Genomic DNA, 22,208 nt, shown 5'->3' on the forward strand with positions numbered 1-22,208 from the left:
ATCTGTGCCAACATCTACTATTTTTAAATTTTTTGATTATGGCCATTCTTGCAGAGGTAAGGTGTATCATACTGTGGCTTTAATTTGCATTTCCCTGATCATTAGTGATGTTGAGCATTTCTTCATGTTTGTTGTTCATTTTTAAGTCTTTTGAGAATTGTCTATTCATGTCCTTAGCCCACTTTTTGATGGAATTGTTTTTTCTTGTTGATTTGTTTGAGTTCATTGTAGTCTGGATATTAGTCCTTTGTCAGATGTGTAGATAGTGAGATTTTTTTCCCCACTCTGTGGGTTGTCTGTTTACTCAGCTGACTGTTTCTCTTGCCATGCAAAACTTTTTAGTTTAATTAAGTCCCAGCAATTTATCTTTGATTTTATTGCAGTTGCTTTTGTGTTTTTGGTCATGAAATCCTTGCCTAAGCTCATATATAGAAGTGTTTTTCCAATGTTACTGTCTAGAATTATTATAGTTTTAGATCTCAATTTAAGCTCCTAATCCATCTTGAGTTGATTTTTGTATAAGGTGAGAGATAAGGATCTAGCCTCATTGTCCTACGTATGGTTGCCAATTATTCTAGCACCATTTGTTGAAAAGGTGTCTTTTCCCCACTTAATGTTTTTGTTTGCTTTGTCTAAGATCAGTTGGCTACAAGTATATGGGTTTCTTTCTGGGTTCTCTATTCTGTTCCTACTGGTCTATATGCTTATTTTTATACCAGTACCATGCTGTTTTGGTGACTATGCCCTTGTATAGGTTGAAATCAGGTAATTCAATCCTTCCAGATTTGTTGTTTTTGCTTAGTGTTGCTTTGGCTCTGCAGGCTCTTGTTTTTGATTCCATATGAATTTTAGAACTGTTTTTTTCTGAGAGAAAAGCCATGTTTTACATTCCTTACCTATACCATAGTTTTTGTTCTTTTATTCATAGTTATTATATCAAAATATTATTTTTAATATTTGTAATCCATAACTTGGAAGAGTATTAATGTTTTATTTAATTAGCCCACGAGAAACTAGAAATCCTCTACTGAAGTGGAATAAGATAGAGCATTGGAACTTCCACAGAACCTACAGAATTTTCAGGATAGCAACACACCTTTGAAAAATAACAGTGCTGGACCACTTTTTTAGATTCTTTTCATTTTTTATTAATTGAAGCACAGAGAAAAGAGGCAAAATGATCAAAGAAATTTATGTTTCTTAGACAGGGTGTTGGCTTGACACCAACAAAAAAGAAAAACAGATGAATAAGCTTTTGATCTTTATTTTCTTTCTCTTATTCTCGTGATAGGCTGAAAAACAAAAGGACAAATATCAGCCCTATTTGCAAAATGGCTGTGTTTTTCAAATCTATTAAAATAAATGCCAAATTACTTAGGCCATCTTTCTGCAATTTCCGCCAGTGAAAATAATTTAAGCCTGTCGTAGTCTTATGGCTGCTGAATTCTCCTTTTGTTGAGCTAGGCAAAAGGACACACCAATAAAAGTTGTGAAGCTCCTTTTTCACCATTGGTGAAAGGGAACACCATTGGTGCCATCAGACTCAAGCTTCAAAGTCAGAGGCTTTTCATCATCACTCCTCAGAGTTATTTATTCAACCTCTATATCTTACCTAAGTTATTACAAGCAAAAACATATCTTCTCAAAGTTAGAACTTTATGAAGAAAATCTTTCCACTTAGGACCAAAACAAATCACATCTTCACACTACCAAATTTGTAGAGATGCAAAGTTTCTTTCTTGCCTGAATGCATATGTAGGTATTGTCATATGGGCAAAGAGGAAGTTAAATCATAATAGTAGAGTAGACATCACAGTCAGTTTGGAAAATATGAAAATAACTCATGTTTAAAAAGTAGTTGAAGCCAGCATGGTGGTTCACACCTGTAATGCCGGTACTTTTTGGGTGGAGCTGAGGTGGGAGGATTGCTTGAGCCCAGGAGTTTGAGACCAGCCTGGGCAACAAAGAGATATCTCCCATCTCTATTTTTTTAAAGTAGTTGAATAACTTATTTTTAACAACATGTTCTGTTGTGGTTCTATTTTTTAATTCTTCCAAAATAATTCACACAAAATAGGTAAAACATGCTTATGCTCGAACATCTACATTTTAAAGTGGGCCCTTTTGTCATAAAAAGATAAGTCCTATTAAAGCTCAGCTTGTTGACAAATTGGAAATTTAATAGCAGATTGTTCACTATAAAGTTCACAGAAGGCAGATCCATCATATTGTCCAATGGAAAGAATTAGTTGAACTATTAAGTTGAACCATATGAAATAACTGATATTCAACTGTATTTGCCCTATAAAGGCCTCTTTCGTATGGTTTGGCCTAATTCCTAGAGTATTCCCTGCTGAGCCATAACTTACTTGGATGGCTCTTCAGGGAATACTCTAGGAATTACTATTCTCTAATACTAATGATATAAGTTAGAATAGGACATATAAGTTAGGATAGGATAATGGGTAACACTTAGACTTTGGTTTGAATTTTGTATTTTGTCTCCACCATTCACTAGCTGGGTGAACCTTTGGAAAATTACTTAACCTATACTTTGATGTTTACCTTCATTTTCTCATCTACAAAATAGAAATAATAATAGTTCCCAACTCAGCAACTATTTTGAGAATTTTTAAAGCTAATATATACGTATATAAATAGTTTAGAATAGTGGTTGGTACTGGTCTATATGGCTCTTGGAAATGGTCAATCTTTGCTCTTTTAATAATTATTATTATTATAGTTACTTTTTTAAAAAAATTCAAAATGTAGTTACCTGAGATGCTCTTAGTTACCATGTCTTTAGGCTAAGGCAGTTTCACTTGCAGCAACAAGTTTTGGACCCTGAATAAAAAGAAATACAGATATCAGGAAAATATTAGCATTACTATTAGAATACAAAACTAGCATTTATGAAGCTATTGATGATTGCAAAATGATTTCATATGCATCATATCCTTTAATTCCAATTCACTACTATAATCTCTAGAAGAAAGCTCACAGACATAGTTGTCCCCAAAGGAATAAAAAAAAGTATTGTCAGGCCACAAGGGACAATATTAAGTGATTAGACATTTGAATGTAAATTCTCCCAGTAACCTATAAAATCAACTAAATCACAAACCACCACTTTTCAAGAAAATGTTTAAATAAATTAATGTTTTGATTTAATGATCAGGCCTTAAAAATATTCCTACCAATATTCATAAACATCACAAATTTGGAAACAGAACAGGCATTATAAACATTTAACAGGATGGCACAATAGAGCAGGAGATAAAACAAACAGCTATTTTATTCATCTTGTAAGACAATTGTTTATAAAATAAGATCCCTGTCCCACATGTACAGAGTTTCCTTTGATATAGAAATCCCTAAACCCTAGCCTAACCAAACATGCAAAAATGAAGACTGGACATATTAAAATGAAGATAACTGTAGTACCTCCTCAGCAAAGCAAGCCTCCTTATCGTCAGCCTTGCAGCACTTCTCTACGAAAGCTGCGAAATCCTCCATAACAGTTTTCAGTTGCTCGTTTGTTGCCTTGGGCTTGTGTTTCACGAGCTCAGCAAGTGCACTGAGTTAGAATGGAAAAAGAAAAAGAAAAACAGGAAAAACATTACTCACACATAGAAAAATGGAGATAGTAAGGATGGTAGTCCCATCATTTAAGATTATAAATCTTGGAACCCCCAACTCTGAGTACTTTGGCACTCAGGCATAACTCTATAAGTCTTAATATTCTCATCTGCATGATGAGGATAATAAAATCCACCTTCATGGAGATCAGATGAAATAATCAGTATAAACCACTCATCATGTTATGTAGTATCAACAAATATCTTTTCAGTACAGCTCTGAAAAGGAGTATGTCATTGCAATTATATATTATTCAGATTTTGGACGTGCCATATTATGTTATATTGGGTTTTATAGCTATTTAAGAGCTAAAACTTATCCTTAAAATTTAATTATCTTGGAATTTATTTAAAATTTTTCTCATCTATAAAGATGAGAGTCTTTATATTTGGTCTTTAAACTTTGCTCCATTCAAAGTCATTAATGGAAAGGCTATAGAAAATAAGGCTATCCAAACTCATTGGAGCTTCTGGTTCTCTTTCATTGACATCTGCAAAGACAACAGTGCCAGAGAGAGATTTGTGTGGGCATGACAGGTTTTGCAATATTACTCTTAAGCCTAGACCGTGATTACAGCCCACCAGAGATGACAGCAACTTTCTATTGCTAAATTTCATGCAATTCTAACCCCTGTGATAGCAATAATGAGTTAAGCTTCAGGGCTTGCATTTCTAGATGTTTTTTATTCAAGTCTTTTTCATAAAAATCACATCTTGGGTGTTTGTCTCATGTGTGGGGTCACCATAGGGCAAACTTAAAATAATTATTTACATCTAGAAATAAATTATCCTATGGTTCCTACTAAATAAGTTGCCATGTGTGCAAATTTATCAGTTAATTGTTCACCTTTTTCTACTGATCATGGCCTAAGATGTTATTCTATGGTGGCTTTACTCCTCAATATTACTCTGAATAATTTTAGGAATATTATAACATAGGATTTTGTCTTTAAAAAGTTATTCATCTTATTCTGGGTACTTTTATCAGCATAATAATGGCAATACTTTCCTCTAAGAAATGTAATCACTACTTCAGGAAAAGTTAATAATTTGAATTGACAGTTCTTGCCATCAAGACTACAAACACGTGCAGTAATGAAATACTTCTCACGTTTGTTTCTTGACTTGTTGCTCCTTCTCAGAAAGTGTGCACATATCTGCATGGAAGGTGAATGTTTCAGCATTAAACGCTTTGGGAAGATATGTTTCATCGACTTCCAGAGCAGAAAAGCATGGTCGCCTGTTCACCAGGGATTCCGTGCAGCATTTGGTGACTCTGTCACTTACTGGTGTTTTCTCATGCAGCACACACAACTGGTTCAGGACCACGGACAGCTAAAGAACAGGCAGGAGAGCAAAAATTCAAAAGAGTTAAAGCTGAAAATTTTCCATGAACTTCTGACTTTCCAGTGCACCAAAATAAGTATTATGTTTCAACTAGCAATGTTGAATCCAAAATTGATTTGAGGCAGTGACTTGTGTTTAAACTACAAATAAGGACTTTCAAAAGTCTCTTCCTTTTAATTAAATGTCTACATTTCAAGAATAATTTGCTTGAGAAAACAATTGATGAAAATAATTTCAGGCAATATGTGCTGAGACATGTGTTACAGTGAAGAAGAAATAGTCCTATAATGATACATTAAAGAATAGATCCCCCAAAGAAAGTAAAAATTTAGAGAACATTAGGATTGAACCCTGAAAATGCATAAATTTTTAAAAAACAATTTATCATCTCTGGGGCCCTGGCTGCCAATAGCACACATACATGCACACACACACACACACACACACACACACACACGCACAAAAACATGAACACACACATTACTCCCTTATGCTCCTAAAAGTCAGCATTATCAATATCTAAAGGTAAAATTTTGTGTTTTTAATTTATTATGTTTTTTAAAGACTCACATAGTCTTCTACACAGGGCATTCTTTTTGCTTCAGGCTGTTTACAACATTTGGTGCCCACTTTTCCTAGGTTTCTTGAGACCTCTACAAGAGTTGGAGTTGACACTTGGGGTACTTTCTTGGTGTAACGAACTAATAGCCTGAAAAAAAAAAAGAAGTCAATGTGTTTTCAGCCAGGCAAGAAACTGTCTAACATAGAAAATAAAACAGAGAACACTTGGTCAGAATCAACTAAAATGTTCCTATGCTCCATTTGTCATATTATCTCCATCTGAGAGTAATAGGTTAGTGTAGGGGGGAAAACTTGCTTCTGAACAACTAGTTAAACCTGGCTTTGACTTCCAGCTGTACCACTTGTATAATCTTGGGAAAGTGAGTTACCTAATTCAGTGACATTCATACATTTCTTTCTTTCTTTTTTCAATAAAACCTGGAGAGAGCTTCAGATGCTAAATTTGAAAGATACAAGTAGGAAATGGGAGGAAATATATCTGACTCAATAGGGGTAGTTAAAGGATTAAATTAAAAGTAATAAAACATAATTAATCTGACATGGTATCTAATACATAATAATAATGTATTAAGAATGTCAATCACCATTAAAAGTCAACATATGACTGTAATCTACTTGAGGGAAGCAACTATGTCTTGTTCACTGTTATCCCTAAAACCCATAATCAGAAGAGCACTATGTGTATGAGCCACACAATAAATATCTACAGTATAATATGTCTCTTCTTGTTTTTACCTTCATAGGTAAGGCTCTATTGAATTGGGACATTAGTCCAGCAAGCCATTCTGTCTCTATCTCTTCTGTGGAGAGAAATTCCACAGAAACATAAGGTTTAACCAGCAAAGACTAGGCACATCTCCCAAAGAACTTGAACTTAATATTCAAATATCTAATTCATTTTACTATATTTTTTTCAGCTTATATATTACTTTTTGAGCAACTGCTATTCAAGGCCTACTACTTCCTGCTCTACAAAATATTGCCATGTTCTATTTGTCCATTAACTATTCCTTAATCTTCAAGGAACATCCTCAGTTCTGATATACCAAGATTTGTTATTTGCCCTCCCAGGTGACATACTTCCAGTCTTAAGAACAATTTTTAGACTACATTGAAATATAAGCCTCTCCAACCCATCAACTATTTTACCTCTCCTCTCCTTTCGTTTGTGACAAAGAGTGATTAGAAATATATAGTGTATTTTCATTCTTAAAAGTTCTATGCTAGGTGGCTCATATATTAAGTCTTAAATAAGTACAAATTGATCAAGAATTAGTCAATAAAAATTACTTACTCATTCTGGAATTTGTACTCTCCAAACTGCTCAAAAAGTTCACAGTTATGTTTGACTAAGTTCTGAGGATCTTCCACAAGAGGCTGGAATTCATCAAACTGAAACATAAAAGAATTGTGTTGATAGTACCACACCTGAGGATCAGATGCAGGTTGTTTTTCACCCCTCTGGTCAGAACCATATATTTTCTCCTAGCTTCTGAAATCCACATGAATAGATAAATATCAATGCCACATCTGTCACATTACATTCAAACTGTTTATTTGGAGAGCTTGCATCCTGTAACTGGCTAAGAATATTCAGGCTCTGGAGTTCAATGACCAGTATTTGAGCCAAGTTACCTGACTCATTCTTCAGCTGTGCAATTTTACCGACCATCTCTACACTTCAGAATCCTTATCTCCAAAATAGGGGCAAAGATGGTACTCATCTCACAGAGCTGCTCTGTAAATGAATTAAGCTAATGAAATTAAACACTGCCTCCTTATAATAAAAGTTTAATAAATAATGGCTATGATTATACATATTACTATTATTAGTTCCTCTTTCCAGTTACATTCTGGGCTCTCCAAAATGAGAGATTTTACCTTGGTCATTGGTTGTGCATGGTGCCTGGCATACAGTAGCTTCTTTATAGAGGAAAGAATGAGTTTTCTTTTATTCTGAATAGTTTTGAAACCATTACATATGATAGTGGGGACCCTAAAAATCTTCCAGAACAGATTTCTGCTCCTAACTTAATTTACTAAACTTTTTCAAAAAGATTTGAAAATATTCTAAAGGTATATATTCTACGATTTCCCTTAAGAAATTAATTCTAGTACTTGATAAAAGGATGTTATCATGATCCAACAATTAAAATGCAAAAATATTGGAATCAGGTTAACTGACTTTACAACTAAGTTAAATATCTTCTAATTAACATTTAAATTTAAATTATTTTGTTCTCAGGATTGTGAATAAAAGAAAAATTATCAAAATTATTTAGAGATTGCTCTGTTCAGATCTTTCTTTTCTAGACTATTCTACATTTTGTTAAACATTCTAAGGCTACTTTTTCTTAGAAAAGTAGCCTTAGTATTGAATTGAAGAATTGAAATAATCTCAAGGAAAGATCTAAATTGCACTGTACATCATTTTACATTCTTGCATTATTTTTCTTTCTCATTATTGGAATCATCAGTCAAAGAATTACATTTTTTTCAAACAATAAACATACCACTTTGGCATAGCATCCATGAGGATCTGCAGTGGCACAGCACTTCTCTAAAGTGGCTTCATATGCCTTGGCAAGTCTCAGCAGCAGCATGGCAGAGTAATCAGGATGCCTTCTTGAATATTCATACAAAAACCTAATTAAGATGAAAATAAAATAGACTTTACTGGACGAATTAGCACCAAAAATCACAAAGCTAACCTCAAAAGTAACTCATATGCCAAAAGTCTTAATTTGACTACACCCCAGGCAGTAAAACTTAGTAGCTAAGGACTTGGGGTCCAGAGTTAAAGTTATCAAGGCTAAATTCCTACCTCTGACACTTATTTTACTGTGTCACCTTAGGCAACTTATTTAGATGATCAGAGCCTTAGTCTCCTTCTTGGTGGAATGGAGATAATAATATTGTCTGTCTCAGGAGGTGGATCATGAGAACTATATGACATAATCTACACAAAACACACAGTGCTTGGCACATATGAAGTGTTTGATGAATAATACCTATTACTTATATTAACATTTTGATTTAAACTATATCTCAAAGAGACTCTGATAAATAGATGGGTAGAGATATGGTCTTAAAATGTTTTCTTTCTTCTCTGTATGAGTGAAATCTTGCAGGGCACACAATTTTATGAAATATTATTTAGTGCATAGGATATTATCATAATCCAACAATAAAAATGCAAAGTTTGTCACCACGCTTTCTGACAATATGCAAACATTTATTTTGTAATTTAGTTGTGTACCATATTGCCATTATACTGAACTTCTGGTCTTTTAACCAAATATAAAGCACGTGGTATCAGATTCTATGCTTCTTTCTACAATTCTTTGCTACCATTGTATACATTAGCTAGAGTAGATTAGATTAGTTAGATAGGTAATACATAGTCACATGCATGTATTATAGATGTTCAAAAAACACACTTTGAATGAAGTATATGTAATTTATATATACACAAAATATTTCTAGGTATTTTCAGAAATGTCTCTAAGGAGTAAGGAATGTTGAGATTTTGCCATGAGCCTATATTATTTTATGACAATGTATTTGACAAATTATTTCAAAAACTGTTAAAAGCTGGGAAAGGGAAGGATGAAGAAACATGCTGGGCAACAGGGAAATTGTAGCAACTCCAGAGAAAAGCCTAGACTATCCTCCCAGGTTGTGAGGTCATACCAAAGCCATGAAAGAATAACTTCTTATCTACTTACATGCCCATGAAGACATCTTTTGCCTCTGCATAGTTTTTGCAAACATCCTTACTCTCAACATAGTCATCAGTTAATGCATGCAAGTCAGCAGGCATCTCATCGTTTTCCACATGGGCAAGGCAGTGGGATTTTTCCAACAGAGGTTTCTCACAGCATTCCTTCAGTTTACTGGAGAGTGAATCTTGATTTTCACACATATACTTGGCAAGCTCCGCCTATAAGTAAGTTGGTGGAAATTGTCCAACACAAATTAACATTACTGCACTTCCTCCTCAGACCTTAAATTGGCAGAAGATATTCATTGTATTCTAAGACCATACACATGTGCCTTCTATGAACATACTCTGTTTGCTCCTAAACCTGGAGATATAGATAGGACTACAAAACATTCCCACTAGATTAAAATAGACTAATCAGTAGCAGGTGCTCAGATCAGTTATTTATTAAATTTATATTTCTATTGTTAAAGCATTTAAGTTTTTTTATTAAAACTCAATGCTCTTTTTCCAAATAATCCCCTGAAATTAAGTGCAGGCATTTGAAACCAAATAACTAAATAATATGGAAGATTTTTGAAAAATGAGTCAAGATCATAGTCATAGTCACAGGCCCTGCTTACATACACAAACGAGCTGCCTTAAATCTTCCAGAAAGTGTCATGAGAGATTAGGATTCTAGTATTTGTCCCTAAGTTTAATCTTTGAAGAAAGGGAGAAAATCTTTTAAGTTTGGAGAAAAGAGTAATCATTCCAAGTATTTGCATATCTAACAAAGAGAGCTAATTAAGGGCGGGAACATAGAGAAGAAAAATATATTGTTTCCAAATATCTCTTCAGGTAGTGGCCTCCAAGTTCACCTCCCTCCCTCCAAAAAGCTTCTTAGACATCTACCTTGCAGATGTTCTATCAAGTAGAACCTTGTAACTGTTCTACTTCAGTTTAAGCCTTTATTTACAGTTAGAGCATCACTGAAAGGGATTACAAATTCGTGAACGAGCTTATCATGTAATTTATAGCCAGGCTGAAAAAGAAAAGTACCACCACCACAGGCAGGAAAAGGTTGAATATAGGGCAGAGGGAAGCATGGAAGACAATCTCAACCTACTGTCAGCTATTACCAATGATAGCAAACTCATCCATTCTACAAACTGGAGCATGCAAGCTAACAAAGAGCATATTGATGACTCCTTACCCTGTCGTCTGCACATTCAAGCAGATCTCCATGGCAGCATTCTGTATGGACTTTGGTAAGATCTGTCACTACCTTGGTAACTTCTGTAAAGTCAGCTTTGGGAAATCTCTGGCTCACGCGAGCTACTGACCTAAAAAGAAAATCAACCATGAAAATAGTATTACCATGCACTATTTTTTATGAAAGCACTAGGCAAATACTATTTCTGATAAGAAAATTCAAAACTAACACACAGAAATAATTTTTTAATTGTACTTTAGGTTCTGGGGTACATGTGCAGATCATGCAGGATTGTTGCATAGGTACAGAAATAATTTTTAAAATTCATTAGTTCTAGTACTCAACCAAATGTTCATCATTTTTCTTTAGGGCAGAATTATCCATTTATGAGTGTGGCAACAGATAGAAATCTAGCACATCATAAAAGCAGAAATCAGAAAGGAACTCTGAATGGGGCAACAGGCTGAGAGGCATCAGGTTTGAGTATAGATGTGACATCCAGATCTGGCTTTATCAGATTAGCAGTAGGTCTCTAAACAGTTTACTTAGCCTCTCTCAGCTTCAGCCTCTGCAGTATCACAACAATGTGCTAAAGTGAAAAATTGTTTTGAGGATCAAATTATATGATACATTCAAAAATATTTTATAATCTAAGGAGTACTACACCAACACCAGTTGTCTTTTTTCTCAATTGCAACATATTCTTTCTAACTTCTAAAGGTCTTTTAGAATAGAAATCTTATAACTTCTACAGAATGAGGGAGTTTTTATTGATCATACGTATAAAAAGAAAGATCCAGCACCATCTTTAAACTCTATGACAAGATGTAAAAGTCTAATTTTCTTCTTTCTGTAGTCATTTCACAGTTGCCTAAATCTGATGAAGGAGACTTCTTTCCCAGAACCAATCATAGCCTGTTTATATGTGTATACTTTTATGTTGGGGCTGTTTTGTTTATAAATTTGGTTGATTTTGGTGGTGTAGGTCATAGGAATGATGGGCAAATACAGTTCAATTGACAGTTTCTAGAGAGCATGCCTAATGTCTATTATTTTCATTTTGTCTCCTGTTATGTTGATTTGCTGTTGACTAGCAGGTAAGAAATGAGACTGAGGGGACAGCTAGTATTTTTCTAGTATATTTCTCAGATATTAAATTATGCTCCCAGAACCAACTAAGTAGTACATAAACAGAGGCCCAGGCAAAAACCTGAGATGAAGATCAGAGGTGGAGCTATGCAAAAATAAGAAGTAACTTCAATTTAGTTGGTGACTGAATTTAACTATCAGGACATAAAAGGACAAACATACAGTTTTAGATCATTGGGGGGAGATAAAATTAAATTAAAGGATTATATGTTATATACTTTTATGAAAATATTTCATATACCCTGTAAATATGTATAACTACTATGTATCCACAAAAATTAAAAATAACTTTAAAAATTAAATAAAGAACAATGCCTACAGCTCTATAAAAATAATGAACCATTAGAATAAGAGTCCAAGTTTTGATAAATAAATAGAACTTAAATATCTGTCCTGTTTTTTAGGACAAAAAGGACAGTGTCTTCTAAATTCTTTGACTATTTAAAAAAAAGATTAAATACAATGTCAAATTGTCATTGATATTCTGATTTTTACCTCTACTAGAGTTCTACCTTTTAGACAACCAAAGAAATGCATTTAACAGCACTTTTAAAAATGCATAAAAGTGTACAATTTTGACACTGAAGTATTATCATTTATATCATTGTAAAGATGCAAATTATGTTCAAAAATATTTACCATGCTTTGAAAGCTCTTTCTCCGAATTTCTGGAGACTGGCACACTTCAATCTCTGTTTGGCAGATGAAGCCTTCCCTTGATCCCGAAGTTCATCGAGCTACAAAAAGGAATCATTTGGCAAGAATTAGAAAAAAAATTCTACTTGAAACACCCCTCCATAACCTCAGATGAGACTATGACAAATTAAATTTTGAAAAGATAACTTATGCCTAAATTCCCAAGTACTCCCTTTGGCAAATAATTATTTTGTTTCGTAAGAAAAGAAAAGATCATTCTGGTCACAGCAGAATTTCCCTATGTAGTTAGAAACCAACTGGAAATATTGCCAGGGAAAAGAGCCTTAAAAGTGGGAGAAAGAGTGGGAAGAAAGCCCTAAAAATGGGAGGAAAAATAGGAGAAATAGTACACTAATATCCCAGGGACTGCAATTTTGCTAATTTTTAAATTTTGTGTATAATTAATTTCAGTCTCTCCTCCACCAACTCTTCCAACATCAGCAGAATTCTCAGAAAAGAAAATAAAGCACTCCATAAAGTATATTTATGAAATAAATGCATGAACTCAAGCATCTAGATGCAGTAAAATTCTCTACTTTGGATTTCCTCTCTAATAAAAAGGATCATGAAAATATAAACATGAACTGTGGCCCCTTGCTGTGCAATTTGACAAACAAGTTTCAATATTTCACTATAGTGATCAGCACCATAAAAAGTGGTGAAATATTTAAACACATGCACAGTGATTACCTCTGTCAGATTATCACTGGCAAATCTTAAAAGAAGAAATGAGACTGTAGGCCTTCAAAGATGAAAGATTTGGGGGAGGTAAGAGTGGAGAAGGCTTTTTTGTCCATGTCAAGAAGTTTATATCAGACACCCAGGTTCCCTAAAACTAGCCACAAAATGGTCAAAATCTGAGTCTGCACTATGAACTCTTTTTTCTATTCTTCTGCACAATACCTTTGGCAACAAGCAGGCACCTTTATCAGCAGCCTGGCAACATTCTGTAAAGGCAGCTTTATACTTTTGAGCAAAGAAAAGGAGTTCTGGGGCATAGAAGTAAGGATGTCTTCTGGCAACTTCATATAAGTATCTAAATTTTGAAAAAGAAAAACAGTCACTTTTCTATAGCAGACAGTATTACAGAAACAATTGTAATCAGCATGCTTTCCAGAACTTCCAAAACCCAAAGATACCTAATTAACCAATTAAGCTCAATTTGCACATGATGGTCTTGTCTTTGTTATTCTTTAAGTCTGTGAAAAAAGGGTTAGTGTGTGTGTGTGTGTGTGTGTGTGTGTGTTTGCATACATGGTTAAATTTTGGAAATATAATGTTGCTGACTAAAATCAAATCAATTATAATAACTTTATATACATATCTTCATAATATATTAAATATGCCAATCTTGAATTTTTCAGACAAATCATATCCTGTTTCAATAAACTCCAAAATATCTTTGATTCTATTTTTTGTTATGTAGAATTTTGTGATATCAGATACTACTTTAAAAACTCATCATAATAAAACTTCCAAGTCTTAATGTTGAAAATATTTTTGTTATGGTAATTATTATAGTGAGTGTTGGCCTATGGAGTTACTCCATACTTTTTAATTTTGAAGTATAAACATCTGATCACTTACTTTTTCAAAAATGTGTCTTCATGTTCCTGAAAAGCAGTGCACATCACATCCACCTCTGGTCTGACCAATGGAGGGAGGTCTGGCTTGTCATCTTTGTGTTGCAGGAAGCATTCATTTCTCTCAGGTTCTTGTTTTGCACAGCAGTCAGCCATGTCACCATAGGTCTCACGAAGAGTTGCAACTGTGCATAATTTGTCTCCAAAAAGAGTATGCTAGGTGGAAGAAAGCAGGTTTATTTTAGCTATAAACCTTTTTTTTTTTTATAGCCAAAGAACAATAGAAAAAGTTTAATATACTGGTAAAGCTTGGTCAGGAAATCATTTAAAAATCCACTTCACCTTCCAATCCAGATTTAGAGTTTCCCTTGATTTAACCATCTCTGTATAATTTTTATAAGAATTAACTGTCACACTATAACTTACAGTGAATAAAACAGGGCAAAGAGACAGTCAATAGCTTTAAGAAAAGTTATATGACTCCTATTTCCAAACCTAAAACTAAAGGATTAGAGCAATAATTATAACAAAAATCAAGGTAAAATAAGCTCCTAAGTAGCAGGTGAATTCAGCTAGGGGAGAAAAACATTGAGATAGCTTCTCATTTCATCTGCCACCTTTTTTAGGGCCATTTTTTAATATATGTCATTGAAAACTGAGGAATAACACAATCTATCATATATTAAGTGACTATTAAGATATAAACATTTTCCTATATTTTCTATTACTTGAAATCACTTTCCATTAAATGAATGCTTTCCTTGTCTCTAATTTTTATTATGAAAGTAATTGTAACCCCAGGGAAAATACATTACTATAGAAGAATTTGTTAATTTTTTAATGTATTTTTAAGAATTCATATGTAGAGCCATAGTATTGTGTAAAGTCAAAGTCCTGCTGTGAGGGAGAGGTAATAACAAGAAGGGGAAAGGCTCCCCTTCCTGTGTTGCCGGAAGCATTCATTTCTCTCAGGTTCTCGTTTTGCACAGCAGTCAGCCATGTCACCATAGGTTTCACAAAGAGTTGCAACTGTGCATAATTTATCTTCAAAAAGAGTATGCTAAGTGGATGAAAGCAGGTTTCTTTCACTTAGTGGTGAGAGAAAGATAAACCTGTCCTTGTTTTGAAGATTGATCTGGAAATACTGAAAGTTTAAAGTTCTTCAAAATGACTAAGTACTCTGCTTTTGTACAGTATGTAAAAGCACAAAGATATCTAAAATGAGGAATAGATAGCTGTACTATTATTCCACCCAGGTAACAAAATTAGCACAGAAATCAGTTGGTGTTTTCTGATGATAAAAACCATGCTATCATCTCTAAGAGATAGTAGCTCTCCTATGTTCACTGCAGCACTATTCATGATAGTCAAGATGCAGAAAACCAACCTAATGTCAATCAACAAATGAATGGATAAAGAAAATGTGGTATACACATGCACTGGAATATTATTCAGCCTTGAAATGAAGGAAATTCTGCAATAGGCAACAACATGGTTGGCCCTTGAATGCTTTATGCTAAGGGAAATAAGGTAGTCACTGGGATCTGTGAGGGGGAACTAGGGAGGGACAGCAGGGGGTGAGGAGTTGGGAAGGGATAACATGGGGAGAAATGCCAGATATAGGTGATGAAGAGGAAGGCAGCAAACCACACTGCCATGTGTGTACCTATGCAGCAATCTTGCATGTTCTTCACATGTAGCCCCAAACCTAAAATTCAATAAAATATATTCAAAAAGAAAAGATAAGATAAACAGGGCATGATACCACTTATATGAGGTAGCTAAAATAGTCAAACTCATAGAATCATAGAGTATAATGATGGTTTCCAGGGTCTGGGGGAGGAGAAAATGGGGGGTTACTAATCAATGGGCACAAAGTTTTAATAAAGCAAGATGACTAAGCTATACAACAATGTACCCATAGTCAACAATAATGAATTGTACACTTAAAAATGTAAGAGGGTAGATCTCATGTTAAAGGTTCTTACCATAACAAAATAAGACAAATAAATAAATACATTCTATCACATCACTATTAGCCTCTGTGAAAAGAAATCAAACCTCAAATTTTAAAAAGAGTGTTACTTTTGAGTGTTGCTGACAAATTGAGTCATTTAATAATAATTGAGAAAACTAAAAACAAAAAAAAAATCCTTTCAAATGCTTGGGATTACTTCAAAGAGAAGAAAGAATCTCCAAAATTGAATGTACTTACAAGTGATTTGTCACAATTTTCAGCTGTCTCATCAGCAACACATGTTTTTGCAAATTCAGTTACTTCATTCACTAATTTTAGGTGCTCTTCAAATGGGCATTGCTGGAGATACTGAGAAAAGGCAACCAGCACCCTGAACAAAGGACATAGAAAAATGCAGTGTAATAAAACTTCAATATATAATTGGTTGCTATGCTAGAGAACAAATCATGTATGGTTATATATTCTATCTTTTATCTTCTTCACCATTATCCAGAAAGCCTACTCATATCAGGTATTAATCTGAGGCCCAGATAGGCATATCTGGCTTCTTAGGCAAAAAGGATGGTATTTCCCTAATGTTTACATGCATGCATGTGTCAGTAGATGCACACATGGATCAAGCAAGCATACAGTATGCCAAATAGATCCAATCATCAAGACCAGGCATTTTAAAAGTCCTTTGAGTTACTTAGAAACAAATCTCACATACTCTTTTTTTCTTTTTTGAGACCGAGTCTCACTCTGTCACCCAGGCTGGAGTGCAGTGGCACAATCGTGGCTCACTGTAGCTTTGACTTCTCAGGTCCAAGCAAAGTGATGCTCCTGCCTCAGCTTCCCAAGTAGCTAGGACTACAGGCATGTGCCACCATGCCTGGCTAATTTGTTTTTGTTTTTGTTTTTGAGAGACTTGCCCATGCTGGTCTCAAACTCTTGGGCTCAAGCCTTCCAAAGTGCTGTGATTACAGGTGTGAGCCAACACACCTGATCCCCACACACCTCTTTAACTAACCTGTAGGATTACGTTGACTTTTAAAAAACAAACTATTTTCTCATTTTTTTACTAGATTAAAAAATACTTAAATAATCCCAATTAACCACAGGAATGTTTCCTATGTAAAGGGGATTTAGCGAGTGAGCCACCAAAGGAAACCTGTATTAAAGTCCTTTCCACCAACCACGTTGTGTCTGAGTTCCAGAGCTGTACTGTCCAGTACAGTAGCCATTAGCTACATGTGACTATATACATTCAAATTAACTACAATTAAATATAATTTAAGTTTTGTTTCTCAGTTGCACTTGTCATATTTGAAGTACTCAATAGCCATGTGACCAGTGACTACTATATTGGATAGCCCAGGTACAGAATATCTTCCTCAATACAGAAAACTCTATTAGACAGCACTGTTTTAGAATCTGGATCCTGATGACAAGGAAATATAAGCATTTTAGAATAACAAATAACACAATTAGAAACATTAAATTTGATTCATCAATATTTTAACTTACAGGTCTTTGAAATGTTCTTCTCCCAAATCTTTAAACCGATGAGCAACCTCACTTTTGTCTGGGCAGAGAGAGAGAGAAAAAAAAGGTTGTGAAATACTGAGGAAAACAAGTAATAAAATTACTTTTTATATTTTTTTCCATTTGACTTAGATTATGCATTTACTTCAAAATATTGGACTCTGATTCCTACAGAAAAACTCAGGATGATGCTGAATTATTTCTCCTGCCTTTAAACAGAAGAATAATTCAATTACCAATAATACTAATTTTTTAATTATTAAATATTTATAGCTTTATATTCAGACTTAGATATCATCTAATACTCTCAGTGTCTATTAACAACTACTGAGAAGACAGGCTGACATGAAAGTAAATATAAATACAAGTTCTATTTATTAGATCAACAGCACAGGTTTTGTGATTTTTAAATAAGGCATAGTGCAATGAATAGGTCTTTGGGATAGTTATGAATTCAATCTTCAACTCTATTCTGTGAAGTTTAAGTCATTCTGTCTAAGTCACTCTGCACTTTTCTACATATTCAAAAGAAAATTAGCCACTAAACAATTCTGACCCTCTTTTTCTTTTACCTAGGATGTTTGAAATTTATTAATAATATAACCTTGTAAGACTTCACAAATACAAATGTCATCCCATTTTAGAAATAAATGCCAAAATAATTCTTTAAAAATGCAGTTTACTAAAACTTTATGTTACTAGGAAAAAGAATAAAAGTTGAACAATAGAAAAATGAAATTCTTACGTGCATCTCGACGAAACACACCCCTGGAATAAGCTGAGCTAAAGAGAAAGAGAAGGGAAATAAAGGTTACCCACTTCATTGTGCCAAAGGCTCGTGGGGTTGACAGAAGAGAAAAGCTAGGACAAATGGAGAGAAATTAGCACTAATATACTTCTTTAACCAATAATTGTAGATTATTAACTAGACTCATCTTTGTATTTCATTGGCTCCCAACCGATTACAAAATTCATAATATTCTTGCCAAAAAATTGTTTGACTAAATCCCTTGTGTGTATTTACCTTCTGGAACTGTTTTCTCCACAAGACCTTGTCAATGTATTAAAGTTGTGTAAAACATCTTATCAAATTTTACATAAGAGTTTAAACAATTTGCACCTTTTATTCACTACCATGCTCTTTAACTGCAATTTCCCATTTGAACATTTTAGTTCTCAGTGTTTGCAATTTAGTTCTCAATGTTTAGTAATTGGTAACCAAACTAAATACTTGCTTGGAAATAAGAATTACTGAAAGAGTTAAGTCCCAAACTGTATCTATTGCTAACTCCAGGTATGCTTTTATCTATAGATAATAAAAATTTACACACAGGTGCTCATGCATGCACACCCACATATACATACATACGTATTTTAGGGCTTATGTGTCTTATTCACTCTTCTGAAGCCATCTTGTCTGAAAAAGTTGTTGGTGCCTTAGAGGCAAACTAAGAGAAAGACATAGCAACAGTAACAAGTAAAACAGAACTTAGAAATTCCATGTTCGTATCCCTGCTGGGGCCCACATGTGATTCAGGCCCCAAGATAGGATATTCAGATTCAGTGTGAGCATGTCTCATGAGTTCCTCAGTTAAGGAGAGATGGAGAGGAAAAGGAATCCAAATGACAGTGATGAGTATCTTTGCCAAATTCCCTGTAGGTTATGAGAATCCTAGACCTTTACCAGGCATAGGATCCTTTCCATCCCTGTTTCATATTTTCTTCCTTTCTCTTTTTCAATAAGTAGAAAAGCACACATGTTCTTTTATGTTGCTTTTAATTTCAAAATAAATTTAACATTATGTCTAAAAACAAAGCAAAGCAAGAATAATTTTATTAATGTTTCATAAATCTTCCTTTCCTAACCACAGTTCTTATCTCTACCTTGGAAAAGCCATCCTACCTCTGCCATTTTGCTCAGAATATGAAGAACTACTGAGCTCAACCGGTAGGGAAAACAACTTTCTCTGATACTACAGAACAATAATTGATACTAAGCCAATTATTTTACTTAATTAAATAACTAAGTCAGTCAAAACTGGCAGTCAAATTTCCCCATGGCAAATAGAGGCACAGAGACTAATAAAGCATTATTTTTTCTATTCAGTCTTATAATGAAAGAAATTTTGTTCTATTCAGTCTTATAATGAAAAAAAATATTTTCTATAATCTTACACTATTTTATTTCTTCTTCAGGAATGGGTACTAATTAAATAATAAAGCAAAGAAGAGGAGAAAATCAAAGCTAGACAGATGATAGATAGATACATAAATAGATATATATTTTTTTAATGATTCAAGGGAGTCCTGAAAGGAAATACCAGACTTGTCTTTCTGACTACAATTAAATAGACACAAAGCAAGTTGGCCTACAGAATTATATCCATTAAAGAAAAACAAGCATATTTTCTAAAGCCAGAAAAATCTTTATCTGAAAAGAAAAAAGAAACTATTCTGTCTTTCTAAATTAATAAAATAAATATTTTTGGATAAATTATGTCAATGTTTAACTTCCTAGAAATTATTTGTTAGAAGTCAGTAACCAACCCTAGCTTTTTCCTTATAGGAGTCCCTGGGAAAGGCCTATGCAAAGCTAAAATCCTTACTATTGAGTGTAATTTTTACTTTACAAATTCAGGCCTTTGTCACCCACGCATATACTTTGTGCATATTTTTTCATTTAACAAATGAAAAGAAAAATAATAGTCCATTTAGTTTTCACTGCAATATTATATTGTAATATAATATTGTAATATATTGTTAAACACAAAGAAAACTTTTAAAAAATCTCAAATTCATCATGACTGAATAAAAACTTAGAATCAATTTTCCTGTATCTAATGAAGATCCCTAGCTTTGAAACAAAATAGATGAAACCCAGAAGAATCTTTTCTTACAGTACCAATAAGGCATTTTGCCTATGTGTATCCTACTAAAAGAGTAACAGATAGCAAATATTTAATTCTCAGTGATATCTGCATACTTAAAATTAATGTTTCTTTCTTTTCCTTTTCTTTTCTTTCTTTCTTTTTTTTTTTTTTTTTTTTTTTGAGACAGAGTTTGCACTGTCACCCAGGCTGTAGTGTAGTGGCCAATAAGAAATACTTGAACAACTGAATTTTGTGGATTTGCAAAGTCAGAATTTCGGCATTTTTCTTTAATGGGATAGAAAAGGCATAGGTTTTTTTTGTTTTTGTTTTTGAGGGGGAGGTTAGCTCTTCTTACCCAGGCTGGAGTGCAACGGCGTAATCTCGGCTCACCGCAACCTCCGCCTCTGGGTTCAGGCAATTCCCCTGCCTCAGCCTCCTGAGTAGCTGGGATTACAGGCACGCGCTACCGTGCCCAGCTAATTTTTTGTATTTTTAGTAGAGACAGGGTTTCACCATGTTGACCAGGATGGTCTCGATCTCTTGACCTCGTGATCCTCCCGCCTCAGCCTCCCAAAGTGCTGAGATTACAGGCGTGAGCCACCGCTCCCGGCCGAAAAGGCAGTTTTTAAGTAGATGAACTATCTCTGAACCAGTCTCCCATTTCCTGGCCACTCTAATCATAACCTTAAATCTGGACCCTTCTGCTACCCTCAGGACTCCTGAAGCTTCTCACTGAGTCATTCAAACCGGGTTTCCCCTCCAGCTAGCAATCCGTTTGGTCTAGCTCTTATGCTATCTCCCACTCTGATAAGTTATACTTCTGAGTCTTCTCTAAAAGACAAAGTAAAATATTTTCATGGAAATGTAACAACATCTAATAATACCCTAACTATTTTAACAGAGACTTTCTATGAACAATCACTTTACCCAAAGTCATTCCAAAATACAGGAAATTTGGATTCATTTGGAAAGAAAATTGGGAACAGGAAAATCTTAGCATTTTTCCACTGTAAAATAAACATATGCAGATTCTTTCTATCATAAAGAGCTTGTATTGCTTTCTACAAAATACAGAAGGGTGAAAAAGTGAAAGACTATTAAGTATCAAACTAACCAATTGAAACACAATCAGTAATGTAACTTCTTGTTCACTTATGAAGATACAGTTCCCCCTCAAAAAAAGTTAGGACATTGATGAAAATGTATATAGGCATTTCTAATGCAAATAACAAATTGGAATGTAATCCAAACAATTGCTCCCTCATTTTCCTCCATAAGCCATTCCCTAAAATATTCACTTTAATTAGTGAAAAATATGGAATTGGCTGCAGATTTCATAGGGAATGAGGAGGAAAATGTTCGCATCATAAAAACCACCCTAGATCACCATCTTTGGCTTGTCCCACATTTTAAGTCCCTCTGCTCTCAAATCTCCCATGATGAAAGAGTCCCTTTCCCAGTTACACTGGGCCTCTGGGATTTATATACATTCAAATTTCCCAAACTTTTACTTTAAATTTCTCAATTCTTTGCTGTGCAGGTTAGTTCACTTCAGGGTCACTTTCTAGCTGCCGACTTGGACATGCAGATCTGCATATATCGCTATGCCATATGGGTCAAGTTGGACTTAATTATCTTTAAGGATCTTTCTACCTTGAACATTCTACAATTCCATGTTTTCACTGTGACAGTCTTATCGAATAAGAAAAAGACCTGAGTGGTGGGAAAGAATATATCAAGTTAGGCAATTAGGAATCAAGTTTGAGAGCTTGCTCATTCCTAAGTCTCACAATTGTTCCTCAAGTATTATGTGCTAGCTAGTTCAGCTTAATATTTTTAAAGAATAAAAAGATAATTTAAACTTATCTAAACTATACTGAGACCTTCTCATATCTTTTATTAAGTTTTTCAAATGCAAGAAA

The 22,208-nt window shown here is 34.1% G+C and overlaps 1 protein-coding gene across 1 annotated transcript; it reads right to left on the reverse strand.

Annotated features, from left to right (window-relative positions):
• Nucleotides 1–1,123: 1,123 nt before the first annotated feature.
• ALB (albumin) lies at nt 1,124–18,281 on the reverse strand. The gene is made up of 15 exons (XM_002745737.5): nt 18,162–18,281; nt 17,399–17,456; nt 16,130–16,262; nt 13,919–14,130; nt 13,235–13,367; nt 12,275–12,372; nt 10,487–10,616; nt 9,296–9,510; nt 8,081–8,213; nt 6,862–6,959; nt 5,556–5,694; nt 4,750–4,973; nt 3,445–3,577; nt 2,777–2,844; nt 1,124–1,292 (listed from the first exon to the last, which is right to left on the reverse strand). The coding sequence occupies exons 1-14, from the start codon at nt 18,238–18,240 to the stop codon at nt 2,803–2,805; spliced, it is 1,827 nt and encodes a 608-aa protein (XP_002745783.2). The 5' UTR covers nt 18,241–18,281; the 3' UTR covers nt 1,124–1,292; nt 2,777–2,802.
• Between the last annotated feature and the right edge of the window lie 3,927 nt (nt 18,282–22,208).

This window comes from Callithrix jacchus, chromosome 3 (genome assembly GCF_049354715.1).
Source record: "Callithrix jacchus isolate 240 chromosome 3, calJac240_pri, whole genome shotgun sequence".
Lineage (NCBI taxonomy): Eukaryota > Metazoa > Chordata > Mammalia > Primates > Cebidae > Callithrix > Callithrix jacchus.

Excerpts from the sequence above, each read along its gene's own strand:
- ALB (XM_002745737.5), bottom strand. The coding sequence starts at position 18,240 with ATGAAGTGGGTAACCTTTATTTCCCTTCTCTTTCTCTTTAGCTCAGCT. Across the intron at positions 16,263-17,398 it reads GAAGAACATTTCAAAGACCT|GGTGCTGGTTGCCTTTTCTC; the intron begins GTAAGTTAAAAT and ends TCCTTTGTTCAG. Across the intron at positions 4,974-5,555 it reads TGCCCTGTGTAGAAGACTAT|CTGTCCGTGGTCCTGAACCA; the intron begins GTGAGTCTTTAA and ends CCTGTTCTTTAG.